Source organism: Mesocricetus auratus, unplaced genomic scaffold (assembly GCF_017639785.1).
Source record: "Mesocricetus auratus isolate SY011 unplaced genomic scaffold, BCM_Maur_2.0 Super-Scaffold_100676, whole genome shotgun sequence".
In the NCBI taxonomy this organism is placed as follows: domain Eukaryota; kingdom Metazoa; phylum Chordata; class Mammalia; order Rodentia; family Cricetidae; genus Mesocricetus; species Mesocricetus auratus.
Window position 1 is genome coordinate 16,583,503 of NW_024429266.1, and position 14,432 is coordinate 16,597,934.

The 14,432-nt window shown below is 33.7% G+C and overlaps 1 protein-coding gene across 7 annotated transcripts in view; it reads left to right on the forward strand.

Moving 5' to 3' along the window:
• The window catches only part of Cep170 (centrosomal protein 170), an 84,456-nt gene that overhangs the window by 20,923 nt on the left and 49,101 nt on the right, over positions 1-14,432 (forward strand). For all 7 annotated transcript variants that reach the window (XM_013119188.3, XM_013119186.3, XM_013119187.3 and 4 more), the window contains exons 3-7: positions 332-421; positions 4,199-4,277; positions 10,521-10,579; positions 10,666-10,825; positions 12,312-12,446. In XM_013119188.3, coding sequence (XP_012974642.1) covers positions 332-421; positions 4,199-4,277; positions 10,521-10,579; positions 10,666-10,825; positions 12,312-12,446 — 523 coding nt within the window. The remainder of the gene's footprint in view (positions 1-331; positions 422-4,198; positions 4,278-10,520; positions 10,580-10,665; positions 10,826-12,311; positions 12,447-14,432) is intronic.

The window sequence follows — 14,432 nt, forward strand, 5'->3', positions numbered from 1 at the left end:
TAGGTAAAATAGAAAATAATTCATTGGATTTCTGTGTAACAATTTTACAAATTTTAAACTACATAGTTTGATACATCCAACAAAATTAATTTAAATTCAGAATTTAAAAATGGATTTATTGATAAGAGTATTTTAGAAACTTAGCTAAGTTGTCTTTAGGAAATGATACCAAATTTCTGTTTTATCATAATACAGTTTAGATTTAATTTAATCTGCTTTTTTAATCTATCCCTATATTTACCAGCTGTCCTATTAATATTGTATATATAGGTGAAAACTCTTGTTACTTTAGTATTTTCTTGTAGTTAATTAGTTAAATCTTTCCTTTTAGTCCCGCAGTGTGGATAAGCAGCATGCAGTAATCAATTATGATGCATCTACGGATGAACATTTGGTGAAAGATTTAGGCAGCCTTAATGGGGTAAGTTAACAGTGTAGGTTTTACTTTGGTTCAATACTTGTTTAATGTTAATAATGTTGTATTTCTTGTGTGTTTTTCCCTTTTCTTTAGTCTTTCCCTTTTAAATACTTAAAATGTGCATAGTACATTGAACCCATATATAGAAGAAGCTAAGGAATAAATAGAGGAATTATAAAAGGCACTTAATGATATGATGTGTGATAGATTTCTTTAGGGAGATGAGATGGAAGTTTGAGCTCAGTATGTGAATGTGGTTCATATGTGGGGAGAAAGAAAAAGTCCCGGGTGATAAGAATGTGTAAAACACTTTTGGGCACAAGAGAGATATTCTCACTTTTAGAAAATAAGAATGGAAAGGTAGATTTGTTGCTAGATACCAGAGGACCTCCTATTTTGTAGGGCTGGAGTAAAAACAAGGATCTAAATAAACATTTACTTTAACACACACAATGCATTATGGGAACACTAGGATTTGCTTTTACTGCTTTTTGTCTTTTTAGATATTTTTGTGTAACTGATAGATTTTTTTTGAAATTTCTATATGATCTTTCACATTTTCTAGACTATTTTATAGTCACAGGATATGAGAGAATATTGAGGTGTTGAATTATTTCAACATCTTAATTTTCTTGTAGCTCTTCTAACAAGCAGATATTTTATCTTTGATATTATATCCTTGTTGAAATTTAACAAATTACCTGTATTTTGAGTTTTTTGAATTGCTGCCATGAAAAATACACCTTAAACACATGGAAAGCATATTCATAAATAGAACTTTTCAGTTTATAATTTGCCTACTACTAAAAGACTTATATTGATTATTTGAACTTTTGGGGTTAACTATTCTGTTGATTCTAGCACATAAAGTTAAGTTTGAATTCTTCAAATTTGTACTGAAACACCTCTCATGTGGCATGAGACATCATATAACCTGTCACCTTTCTCCTTGGCATACCTTTAGAACTATAGTCTTCTGCTCTTCTGACTTCTTTGGCCTATTTGTCTTGCCATTCTATATTTTTTTTTAAAGAGTAAAACTCAAATTCTTCTTAAAGGGATCAACGAAAAGGTCCTTGCATTTAGGAATGTCAAGTGGTTAATGTTACCATGCTGGAAGAATTTAAACAAAAAGCAGACAAAATAGGCAGCATGTGTTGTACAGGATATTTGTTAATAGTATGGATTCATAACTCCTGTTGGCTAGGTTTCTTTTTCATTTTGTATACCCCAAAACCTGTGTTTAATATCTGTTTTGTGTTTGATTATGAATTACTGGGTGATTTTAGCTTTCATAATTATAATCACAGTACACAGAGCTTCATACAGTTCATGAATCCCCCATATATATGTTTGTGTGTGTATATGTGAGTATGTGATCAAATTATATATGTAGTAATTACATACAGTAATTATGTATGGATATATATGATTGAATATATGTAATTGAATTAACTTTCAATCCAAAAGACCTTGTAGAAGAAAATTTTAATATTTTCTATGTGTAGAATAGGTAATTAACATACAGTTCAGAAAGTTTCATCTCAGCCACAGTTTTGTTATTATATGTGTTGATATTATTGTTTAGGAAAATAATAATTAGAAAAGCATTTACCCTCTAAACTCAACTTGAAATTATCACTTCCACTCTTATTCCTTTTACCGTGTCACAAAACATATTTCCAAGGGACCTGAATATGTATTTTTACCTCCAGAAATCATATTAAAATAAGGCAGAGAAAGTTGAAACTGGTTTTGTTGCTGTGCTTTGGTAGCCCACGTTTCTGAGAGCCCGTTTAAGTTTCTCTGTGAGAACCTTGATTATCTTCAACTCTCCTTCCATTGACCTCTGTATCTTACCATAACTGTCATATCCCAATCCTGTCTTTTGTTAGTATGCTACTACACAGCAGCCTATGTTCCAGCCTAGGCTTTTTTCAGACTGGAGTTTGTTCCTGAGGTCGTGTGTTCAATCCCCAACACAATGTAAAAAGTTGAGTGTAATTAACCACATTTGTAATCTCAACACCGGGGAGCAGAGACAGGTAATTACCAGCCTTTACTGATCAGCACACATAGCCTACCAGCAAGTCCTGGGTCCTAGTGAGACACACACGCGCGCACACACACATACACACACACAATTTTAAACTGTATATAGAGATAGTTTAAACTATATTTTAGGTTCGTTTTGGGAGATACTGCATGGTACTTCTTATTAAATGTCTAACAGAATGAAAACATCTTGCTGTCTTTTTGTTCTTAGAAGTACTCTTTTCTCTTCTTGTTGATTCTGGATGAAAGAAAAGTGAACTAGAATTATCTTCATTCCCTGAAGACACAGTGTGATAATTTTGTCAATGCTGTGATTATATCATTGTCGTAATCTACAGTGCTCTTTGTCTATTCATTGTATAATTGAGTTGTATTTTATTTCCTGTTTGCCTCCCTTTGCTTCAATGGACATTTAAACTAAGTGTTTTTAGCTGTCCTCTTTAGTGGTGTTAAAAAAAATAGGAAAGAGAGAAACAGAAAAAAACCCTAAAAAGACAGCATATCCAGATATCTTCTTGGGAAGCTGATCCAATATGTCAGGCTTTGCAGTAAGAAACGAAAGAATGACAGAATGACTTATGTCTTTGTTGCCTCATTCCTCTGTCTGGGCTTTTCACTATCATAGCCATTAGTGACAACTGAATTTTTGAGACGTGACTATTCTAAATTCCAAAAACTTATATATATATGTGAAATACCTTACTAATTTTACTTCAGCTAGTATGTTTTTAATATACTAGATTACATTTAAAATGCATTATCAAAAGTAGTTGTAATTCTAATTACAAGAAAATAACAGCTGGGCGGTGGTGGCGCACGCCTTTGTTCTAGCCCTTGAGAGGCAGAGGCAGGAGGATCTCTGTGAGTTCAAGACCAGCCTGATCTACAAAGCTACACAGAGAAACCCTGTCTCAAAAAAAGAAAAAAGAAAAGAAAAGAAAACAACAAGTAGTGTGTACTATTTGATTGGGAATTATGGCTTATTTCTCTTGGATAGTGCCTTTGTAGGTAATTCTGCAATTTGTTTTGTAATTTTCAGCATTGTTAGGAATAATTGAGTAAAAATAAAATACCATGGTGAAAATAAAGCAGAATTTCAACATACAGGAAAATGCATTTACTTACTATATGGCAATGTGTCATAGATTCATAGAAAGATCCAAGGACTCATAGGGCAGTTGTAAAGCTAGCACAAGATGGCTCAGCAGTTAAAGATGTTTGCTGCTAAGCCTGAAGAACTGAGTTTAATTCCTGAAACCCATACTGTGGAAAGAGAATGAATTCCAGCAAGATGTCCTGACCTCCATATGCACACATGTGTAGACATGAGTATCTATAATAAATTAATAAGTGTAATAAGTTTTTTAAGTGGAATGATTCTGAGAATGAAGTGATAAAATGTTAATCTCTACAAATAAAATTCCTAAAAATCCTGAAACTGATTAGAATTAAGTATTTTACTCTGTATAGGTTTCCAGCTTCAGATTAAGAGCTTTCCTGACATCATCTTTAGAAAAATTCCAAATGCCAAAATTCACTGTGCTTTGTGTTACCAGTGACATTTACAAAGGGTTAAGTATGAAATAATTGTGCTATAGGCTGCTCAGCATGTTAGGATGCACTTCATCATAAGCACTCTTGAGTAGTAATCGGTTGATGAATTTGACTGAAATGTGAGAATTAATACTTCATATGCAATATAATCGTTTTCTTTTTTCCCTGTAGACTTTTGTGAATGATGTAAGGATACCAGAGCAGACATACATCACTTTGAAACTTGAAGATAAGCTGAGATTTGGATATGATATCCTTATATAATTTTGTGCATTTATTAATTTTTTAAAAATATGTGCTATGCTACAAGTAACATCTTGTGATATCAAAATTCACAGTACTAGACGTTTATGCTTAATTAGATTCTTTCTGCTTGTTTTCGGTTACTGGTTCCTAGGAATGATCCTGGGAAGCTTGGTCAGACTCAGCTGTTTCCCATCTCTTTTTGTGTGCTGCTGTGTATATAATGCGGGTGTTAAAAGAGTGGAGCTGGAAGGACAGCAGTGGAAGGCTTAAGTACAGTCCACCTAGGGTCTTGCCAGGTGAATTATGAGGTCCCAAGTCAGTCTCTTAGGAGGATATAAAACATTAGCCTGCCTTCCCTTCTGTGCTGTACTGCTGGTTTAATTCCAACTTTAGCATAGCCTGCTTTCTGACACCAATTTTACTTGACTAGCATAGCATGTTGTCATTTAGTGCGTATTTGAATTTTTGTTTAAAAATCAGAGTCTAATAATTGGACAGGTATGATTTTACTGTACTGTAAAGAATAGTATAAAAGAACCTAGTAAAATGAAGTAATATGACTAAACAATAATAACATTTCTATTTGTATTTAATTAAAATAAAAATATTTTTCATTATGATGAAAATTTCTTGTGAGATTTATTTAGTTTTTAAACATTTATCAAAACTCAAATAATAATTTAAAAAGTTAAACATTAGCCGTCTCAGAGAAATTAGTCTCAGATAGCTCTAGTTGATACACAAATGTACTGACACAAATAACAAAAGATAGAATTTTTGTTTGTTTGTTTTTTGTTTTAAATGTATTTATCATGTATACAGTGTTCTGCCTGCATGTGTGCCTGCATGCCAAAAAAGATCACCAGATCTCATTATAGGTGGTTGTGAACTACCATGTGGTTGCTGGGAATTGAACTCAAGACCTCTGGAAGAGCATCCAGTGCTCTTACCCTCTGAGCCATCTCTCCAGCCCAAAGATAGAATTTTTAAAGTTTAAAATATAAAGCTAGAATATAAACATAACATTTATATTTTTTAAAAACTGAAAAAATATAAATTGAATACTTATTTGTTATATATTCTAAATGTTTCCAAAAACTGTTTGTTTGGTAAGGCTTGTGAGATGGCTCAGCAGGTGAAGTTATGCTGCCAAGACTGGCAGCCTGAGCTCAATCCCCATGACCCACTGACCCACAAGGTAGAAAGATGGAGAGAAGACTCCTGAAATATATTGTGTGACCCCTACGTATTTATGTTGGTAAACATGCATGCATACATACACCAAATAAATAATTAATTGTAAATGCTTTAAATTACATATAGTTAAAAATTATTTTCAACCAGCTTAAACTTTATCAAAACTTACAAATATATTTTATATATAAATATCTCCTTTAATTAATTTAGTATTAGCTGTCTTAAGAAAAGGGAACATCCTAAGAAATTCAGATTTTAATAAAATTGTGTAAAGTTACTTTTGAGTACTAATTTCAGAAGAAACTATAGCAAATGCAGTAGAGTATACTCACTTCTCAGGAGGCTGGACCAGGAAGATGGCTTGAGCATCGTGTGAGAGCACTCACAAGAGGAGGAGGAGGTATAAGAAATAACCCATGCTTTTGCAGATTGCTAACCTTATTTCCACCTAATATATAGCTCATAATACCTAAAAAAATTTTTTTATTTTTGGAAGGACTTCCTCAGAATCATATAGTTAGTATTGAGCTAGCACTGTTGTTGTTTTCATTTAGCATTTTATGCTGATTATAATTCCAAGACTTTTATGTAAAGCACTGGTTCTCAACCTGTGGGTTGTGACCCCTTTGAGAATTGCATATCAAATATCCTAAATATCAGTTATTTACATTACAATTCATAACAGGAAAATTACAGTTATGAAGTAGCAATGAAAATAATTTTATCATTAGGTCAAGACAACGGAGGAATCGTATTAAAGGGTCACAGCATTGGGAAGATTGAGAGCCACTGATATAAATTAACATAGGGCTCTTAAATTGGCAGAAATTTTAACCATGGGACAGAATTTTTAAAATCATTTCATGTGATAATTATATTTGTTTCTATATGGTAGACTTTGGAAATTGTCATACTTTATATGTAAAACAATAGCCAATCTATATAGACTGTGCCCTAGAGTGGGAAGCTCCGATTAACAACATGTCACCTAATGGAGCAACGACGTTAACATGGCTTAAGGTTTGAACTAGAGAACCTAATGTATATGCCATAAGTCTGCTTCTTAATTAGAGACATTCTTTTGAAAAGCACGAACTCAGTGAAAATTCCAATTTTCAAAATGACCATAAACTCAAAACAACAATTGATAAACCTCAGAAGCTTGTGATCATTCAGATAACCACAAATCTGGCAGGTAAGGAGGCCAAATAAGTTCACTCATTTCATATTTGTTAGATGCAAGTGTAGTTTTTTGTTGGTCTGAGGATCTACTAAATAATTTTTCAAACACTATTATTTTAGTCTTTGAAGGTGTCCTGCAGTTTGTTTTGAGCATACTCACTTTCCCTCTCCCAACTCCTTGCGTAACCACCCTCCCCTCCCTTCCCGCCTAACTTTGAGTTTTCTTTCTTCAGTCGCTCCCCCACCTCCCCACCTCAGTTTGTGTGGCCTAGCTAGCTAGCCTTGGGAACGGACCTGACCTGGAGTCTAGTTAACTGACCAGGGGTTGGTTGCATCATTAAAGAAAACTGACTGTAGCCCAGTGATTGACTTCAAATTCACAATTCTTTTGCCTCAGCTTCCTGGGTACCAAGATTATAGGCATATGCCACCATATCTGATTATAGTTTTCTTTCTTTCATCTTCTTTTTTATTGCCACGCAAAGTCCTGGGTTTCAAATACAGTTTGCTTTTGTTGCCTCTTTACAGTCTTACATTCCCCATGACCTCTTTCCTGCTTTCTTATTGTAAATGCTTTATTACCATCTTCTTCAGTACCACTTTTCTCCTCTCTTGAACTTCTTTCTACGTTCATGACCTATGTATACCCTTACCACATACATATGCGCATAAATCCATTCATATGCACATTAAGATCCAAACTCCACATATAAAATAGAAAATGTGGGATTTGTCTTTCTGAATTTTAATTAGCTTGCTTAATTACAGACCCATACATTTTCATGCATACTTTATAATTCTTTTTGCTTTATAGCTGAGTAAAATTTCATCGTGTGTATGTAGTACATCTTCATCAAACATTGAACTGTTGATTGACATCTGGGCTGGCTCCATTTCCTTGCTGTTATGCATAAAGTGTAACAAATACAGATCTTCAAGTACCTCTCTAGTGGGATGTGGAGTACTTTGGGTATATGCCCAGGTGTGGAGGAGAGCTAGGCCATATGATAACTGTCTTTGTTTTTTGATACTCCTTGGTACGGATGCCTATAATTTTTATATCAGTTTATACTCCCATCATCAATGAATGAATGTTTCTTTTACCCTGTATCTTCAGCATTTGTAGTCCTTTATTTTCCTGATAATTTCTGATATTTCCTGAACATTCTGATGTAGTGAGCTAGAACTCAAAGTACTTTTGATTTTCATTTTCCTGATGGATGTTTAACATCCTTTGTGCATATGCATATAATATACATATATATACATATATACACACACATATGTGTGTGTGTTTGTCTTCAGAACTGTATTTTTAATTCATTTAATGACTTGCAGTTTTTCTTTTGGTGGCCAATTTTTGAGGTGCATAATATGTTCTAGATATTAACCCCATTCTAAGTATAGCTAACAAACATTTTCTCCCATTTTATGATCTATCTGTTCACTCTGCTGGTAGTTTTGCTTAGCTGTGCAGAAGTTTCATAAATCCACACAATCCCACTTTTGGCTATTTACTGTGCTATCCAATCCTCATAAAGTTTTTGATCATGTCTATGTCTTGAAATGTTTTTCCCTGTGTCTTTCTCTAGCGGTATTAATGTCTCAGGCTCTAAATTAAGACCTTTCATGCACTTTGAGTTGATTTTTGGCCAGTTTTTCCTGCAGCACTGATTTTTAATAGACTGTCTTTGTTGCAATATGTGATTGGGACAACCTTGTCATATTAGCTGTATATAGCTTTAGGGTTTGTTTCTGGATCCTATTTTATGTTCCATTAGTCATTATGTCTCCTTTTGTGTTGGAACCTGCTGTTGTCATAATGATTGCTCTGTAGTATTTTGATATTTCCAGCAATGTTCTTGTTACTTAGATTTTTTTTGGCTATTCATGACCTTTTTGTGTATATATTTCTAGATTACTTTTTCTAGTTGTATGAAGACAGACATTGGGATTTTGATTAAGATTGCATTGAGTCTATAAATTGCCTTGGTTAGCCATTTTCAATACATAATTCTGCCAATCTAGGAGCGTTTCTCTGGTCAGCTATTTTCCCAGTATCTTAAATTTTCATTGAAAAAGTCTACTTAATTGATTAGGTGTATCCGTTGGTACTTTATCTTGGCAGATGGATGCAATGTTCTTTTTTTCATAATTTTTTTCTCAGCAAATTTGTTATTTGAGTATTAAAACACTACTAGTTTTTCTTCTTTTTTTTTTAAATGATGATTTTTATGCCCTGAAACATTTCTGAAAGTGTTGAAGATCTAATGGAGTCTGTAGAGCTTTTCAACTATCGAATCATCACATGGGCAAATAAGGATAATTTGACATCTTCTTTTGTATTTTATATCTTTCTCTTAATTTCTGAGGCAAAATGTGCTAGACCAGTGGTTCTCAGCCTTCCTAATACAGTGACCCTTGTGGTGACCCTCATCCTTAAAAATATTTGCTGCTACCTCATACTGTAATTTTGTTACTATTTTGAATTATAAATATCTGATATTCAGGACATCTAATATGTGACCCTGTGGAAGCTGTGAACCATGGGTTGAGAACTGCTTGCTAGACAATTTCCACTAATGTTTAGTTACATGGATATTTTTAAGTATATCAGCAAGTATGTGTATGAAAAGAAAGGGAAAAGTTTAGTATTTCAGAGCAGTAGGAAGACACTTTATTAACAAGAAAGCTCTAGAAAGGATGGGAGGTTCTGTTCACTAAATTATTGAATAAGAATAAAGATTAGTGGAATGAGCGGAGTATTCTTCAATTTTGTTTACTGCTCTAAAAAATGATGTTAATAAGTTTACTACTCCCATTACATTTTAATCATTCTCTGTCTCTGTGTCTGTCTGTCTGTCTGTTTTCTCTCTCTCTCTCTCTCTCTCTCTCTCTCTCTCTCTCTCTCTCTCTCACATGTGTGCCCATGCACACATCACAACAATTACAATTTTCTACCCCTTGAAGTGATTGATAAATGCTTTGAATTAGTAAAGGGGAGTAGAATTTAGTACATGATTATAAAATTTCTTTCACTGTAAGGTTAATAATGGTAGGAAATAGGACCTCTAGTGAATTGATCTTTAATAAGAAGCCTTGTTGTTTTGGCATAATAATGAAAGCATTTATTATATCTAGCATTTGTTCTCATGTATATAGAATCATTGTTTTATAGTGTAATATGACCTTATTGCAGTACATGGAGGGAAGGGGGTGGTATGGTTGCACATAAACCCTTATTATAGCATTCATTTTCTTTGTATTTACAAAATGAACCTCATTATTATCAAAGTTTATAAAAATGTGGGTAATCAGTTCCTTCAGGATTTACTTTTGAGTATTAACTCATGAGACGTTTTTACACCTTTGTGACCAGGAATCTATAATTTGGTCCTGTAATATTGTTGTTTGTGAAAATTAAAAATGTTTGTGTTCTAATTATTTGAAGGCTAGTATTGCCTGAGATTACAGATATTTATTATTTTTTAAGTTGCTAATATTTTTAAATGACAAATTATATATTTTAAGTATTTTTTTAATATTAAAGGGAGTATTATAGACACATACTACATTCTAGGTACTCTGTGAGTTACCAGAAAAATCTCAGATTTGAGGACAGCCTAGAGACCTTGTCTATAAAAAAATTTTCTTTTAAATCTTAGGATGTGGTTTGGTGGTAGAGTACTTGTCTAGCATATGCAAGATCCTGAATTTAATCCCCAGTACCTGTATAAATAGATGATAAATAAACATAATAATTCCATATTTACCCTTGAAATAGGACAATTTCCAAATTATATTTGATGGATATATTAAGCACAATAATCAAAATTTTGGAGTTATATTCTTCCTTAGCTCTGTTTACATACAAATCTCTTCACTGTAGTTCGAGGAGAAATGAGGGTTCCTGAAGAAGCTCTTAAGGTAAGAGTTTATCCTTGTTGTTGCCTATTACTCACTACAGTTGACTTCTTTATGGAAGCCTCCCTTTGATTTTAAATGTTTTATAGCATGAGAAGTTTACCATTCAGCTTCAGTTGTCCCAGAAGTCTTCAGAATCAGAATTACCAAAATCAGCAAGTGCTAAAGGCACAGACTCCAAAGTGGATGCTACTGCAGAAGTGCCCCACAGAGCCACAGAAGCACTGAAATCTGAGGAGAAACCCATGGGTAAGTGGTTTGTATGCTATGGAGAATGACCTACAATAGCCATATCTATTGTTCTATTCAGAGGGAGGGCTGAGGAGGGGAGGGAGAGAGGAAGCACAAAAAAAAAAAAACCATCAGGTTGGGTACTCAGAGTTGGTTAACTATGGAAGCACCTTCAAGGTACCAACTGGAATTCCCAATACAAAGTCCCTTGAGGTAGGGCTTCCAAGTAACTACAGCAACTAAAATACAGAAAGGTAGCATTATCTAAGAGGTTGCTCACAACATCCAGTAGTAACTAACTGGGGAAAATGAGGCACTTAGCTGCAGTTCTCAAACATAGCTTCCTCGAGCTACGTTTCCAGCTCATCTCTTCCTTTGCAGACACTTCATATTATAGGGTAAACAATAATAACCTCTGCTGGAAATGTTTTACCTTTCAACTGTCCTCAAGGACACATGCTTTACTTTGGGACTCTTTGTTTCTCTCTCTCTCCATGTCAGAGTTAGGGGAATAGCTTATCCCCAGACCATGGAGGACACTTTGCTTGGAGTCTAAAGTGGGGGTTATGTCTACCTCACTTTCAGAACTATCTTCTCAATGACCTCAGACAACACATAATAGTTTGTCACTATAATATACATTACAGTAAGCTAATTCCTTTTGAAATTCTGAATTTATACTTGGGTTTTGAAGAAATTGCATTCTTTGTTCTCAAACCTGTACAAAAATGATTATACTAGTGATTGATCCCAGAGTACATTTCAGTATAGCCAGTTTTCCCTAGAAAACATTGACAGAACTATATGTATGTACACCCAATATCTTAACTATTAAGGAAAATGATTTCAATAGTTGAAGGAAATAATAGTTTATTATTTCATACTATCTATACTTCTCTAAATTATAATTGAAATAAAGGGGAAAAATTTAATAATGTACCATCATCATATCATGCTTATAGTTTTAATAACTGCTAAGATGCTTTATGTAGATAATCCCTTCATGTACCAAATGTATTAAATTGATAAACAGTACCACAGCTATTGGAACTGAAGATCTGTTAGCATTGAGTACAAATGTAGTTACTGTATAATCGCTTATGTTGTTGCCCATGCCAGTATTTGCTTTAGTTCTATCTTTTATATATTTAGATTTAGTGACATTCCTGATCAGACTGGTTTCATTATTATTTTGGTAATTCTAACAAAATTCTTCCATCTAAGACACTTCTGTCAAAATACTCAAAGATCATTTGTTACCAGGGCTCGGGTATATATCAGAGAGCTCTTAACACATAACAAAAAGCTGATGGATTATAGCAAGTTGCACTACTTAATCATTGCTGATCTTCATTCACTTAATGGTGTCTACTGCTGCTTATGTTCAAATGTTATGTTACTAAAAGTAGAGTAATTTTAATCAACTAAGTAAATCTAGCACCATAAAAAATGTTTTCTTGCTTCATCTGCTTTAGAGAGATTTCTTTCCCCCCACCTCTTTTAGATGTTTCTGCTATGCCCCGTGGTACTCCATTATATGGGCAGCCATCATGGTGGGGAGATGATGAGGTGGATGAACAAAGAGCTTTCAAATCTAATGGCAAGCCTGAAGAAAAAAATCATGAAGCTGGGGCTTCAGGTAAATACTTCAATGACTATAATATCAAATGCTTATTGGACAAGTATTTATATTCCAAACAAAAGTCAATCTACTCTGAAAAATTATCTATAACGTAACTTGATTTTTTAAAGGTGATGGTGACTTTGCTCTTGTAATGTATTATAAGCCTAACATAATATGCTAAATCTGATATCTTTATAAAATCTCATTATATTTTTCCAGCTTATGAATTGTTAAACAGATTAATGCCATAAACTGAACATTTTAAGCACGTTAGAATATATAAAGTAAGGACATGTGAGTTACATGTTTTTACTTGATTCATAATCATATACTGCAAAATAAAAAAATCTGTTATATTCAAAAATACAATATGAAATTATAAGTTCTTTAAAGCCCCACCATGCTTACTTTTTTAAGATAGCAATATGATTCAGAGTTCAGCAGTCAAAAGTATAGAAATAGATTCGCATATCAGTAACTAAGGAACCTGGGTCCAGAAAAGTCAAGATTTCCAAGATAAATGGAGATACCACTTGTCACATAAAGTTGTTGAAAAGACATCAGAACTGAAGGATGGAACAACCAGTTTCTTTATTAATAGCAGATAAGGGTCCTACACTGAGGGAATAAGTGCAGATACCATGAATCAGTTTGGAAGACATAGTATGACACTGAGGCAAGGACAAACCCCATCAGAACTCTTTCAAGGTTTTTTGGTTTTTTTTACTTCATCTATACAAATAAACAGGACAGTTTTCTTAGCTGGAGAATTATGAACTTTGTCTTTTGACACAGTCTAATTACACCAGAGTACAAGTCTTTAAAAAGCTGTCATGATCAAGTAGGACTCAGGATGCCAAACTTGAAAATAACTTTCCATCACAGCTTTGTTTCTTTACAGTGCTGTTTCTTTATAGCATGTAATGTTATTTAACATGCCTTCAGTTGTAAATGAAAGAACTACTGTCTGATAACCAAGTAGGAAAGGAATGTATGGCTCCCATACCTGATTTCTCTCAGGGTTGTTCAGTGCAATAGACAGAATTGTTAGCTAGTTTCACGTCCCTGACTTGCTATCCACACTACTTACATACAGATAGTTACCCCTCAAATTCAAAGCTGCTGCCATCAGCATTTAAAGTTATACAACTTTGGTCACACTCAGCAATAAAGAGAAAAGTTGTATACAGAAGACCTCCCAGTATTTGGAAGAAGACCTCACCCAAAATCTTCAGCAGATCTCTCATTAGCTTTTTCAGAAGGTCACCTGCTGTTCTAACCAGTCTCTGGCAAATCATGTGAGATGATCATTATCTTGCTCACCTTGAAGCATGGTATGGAGTTATTTGTCATAGAAGAATGGTACTAGAAAGTATTGAAGTTCTTTTAGTAAAAAGTTCTGGACGTCAATCAAGAATGTCTACTTTTTATGATCTTATCTCCATTTTATCTAATATATAACCTATTTTTGTTGTCTTTGTTTACACTGCTGAGTCATAATTAAACCTTTTACCTTAAGTTTCAACCTTATTGCCATAAACTTTCCATAGCAAATGTAAACTGACCTTTAGTTTAGTTCCACAATTTTGTTTTTCCTGACAAGATTTTGAACTTTTTGTTCCCTAGTGCACCTTATATCTGTTATTGTTTTACTGTCAATGTACCACCACATAAATTGTGCTAATTCCTGTTTCCTCTTCTCCCACAGTATGTGCAAATTACTAAATGATACACTGCTAGTGAACAGTACTGCTTCAGTTAGCTGTTTTTTTTGTAAATCTTCATCACTGAACTCTAAATTCCTTACTTCAAGTACCATATATTCTAACCTCATTTTGCACTAGAGATAACTATCTGGTTAGGGAGACTATAACCAATTAGATGGGTTAAAAAACACAGATCAATTTAATTGTTGCAAAATTCAGAAGATAATTGCATGATAGTGGAAATTAAGGAGCCATAAAAATGTAGCATTTGCTCCCTCACACAATTTTGAAATTC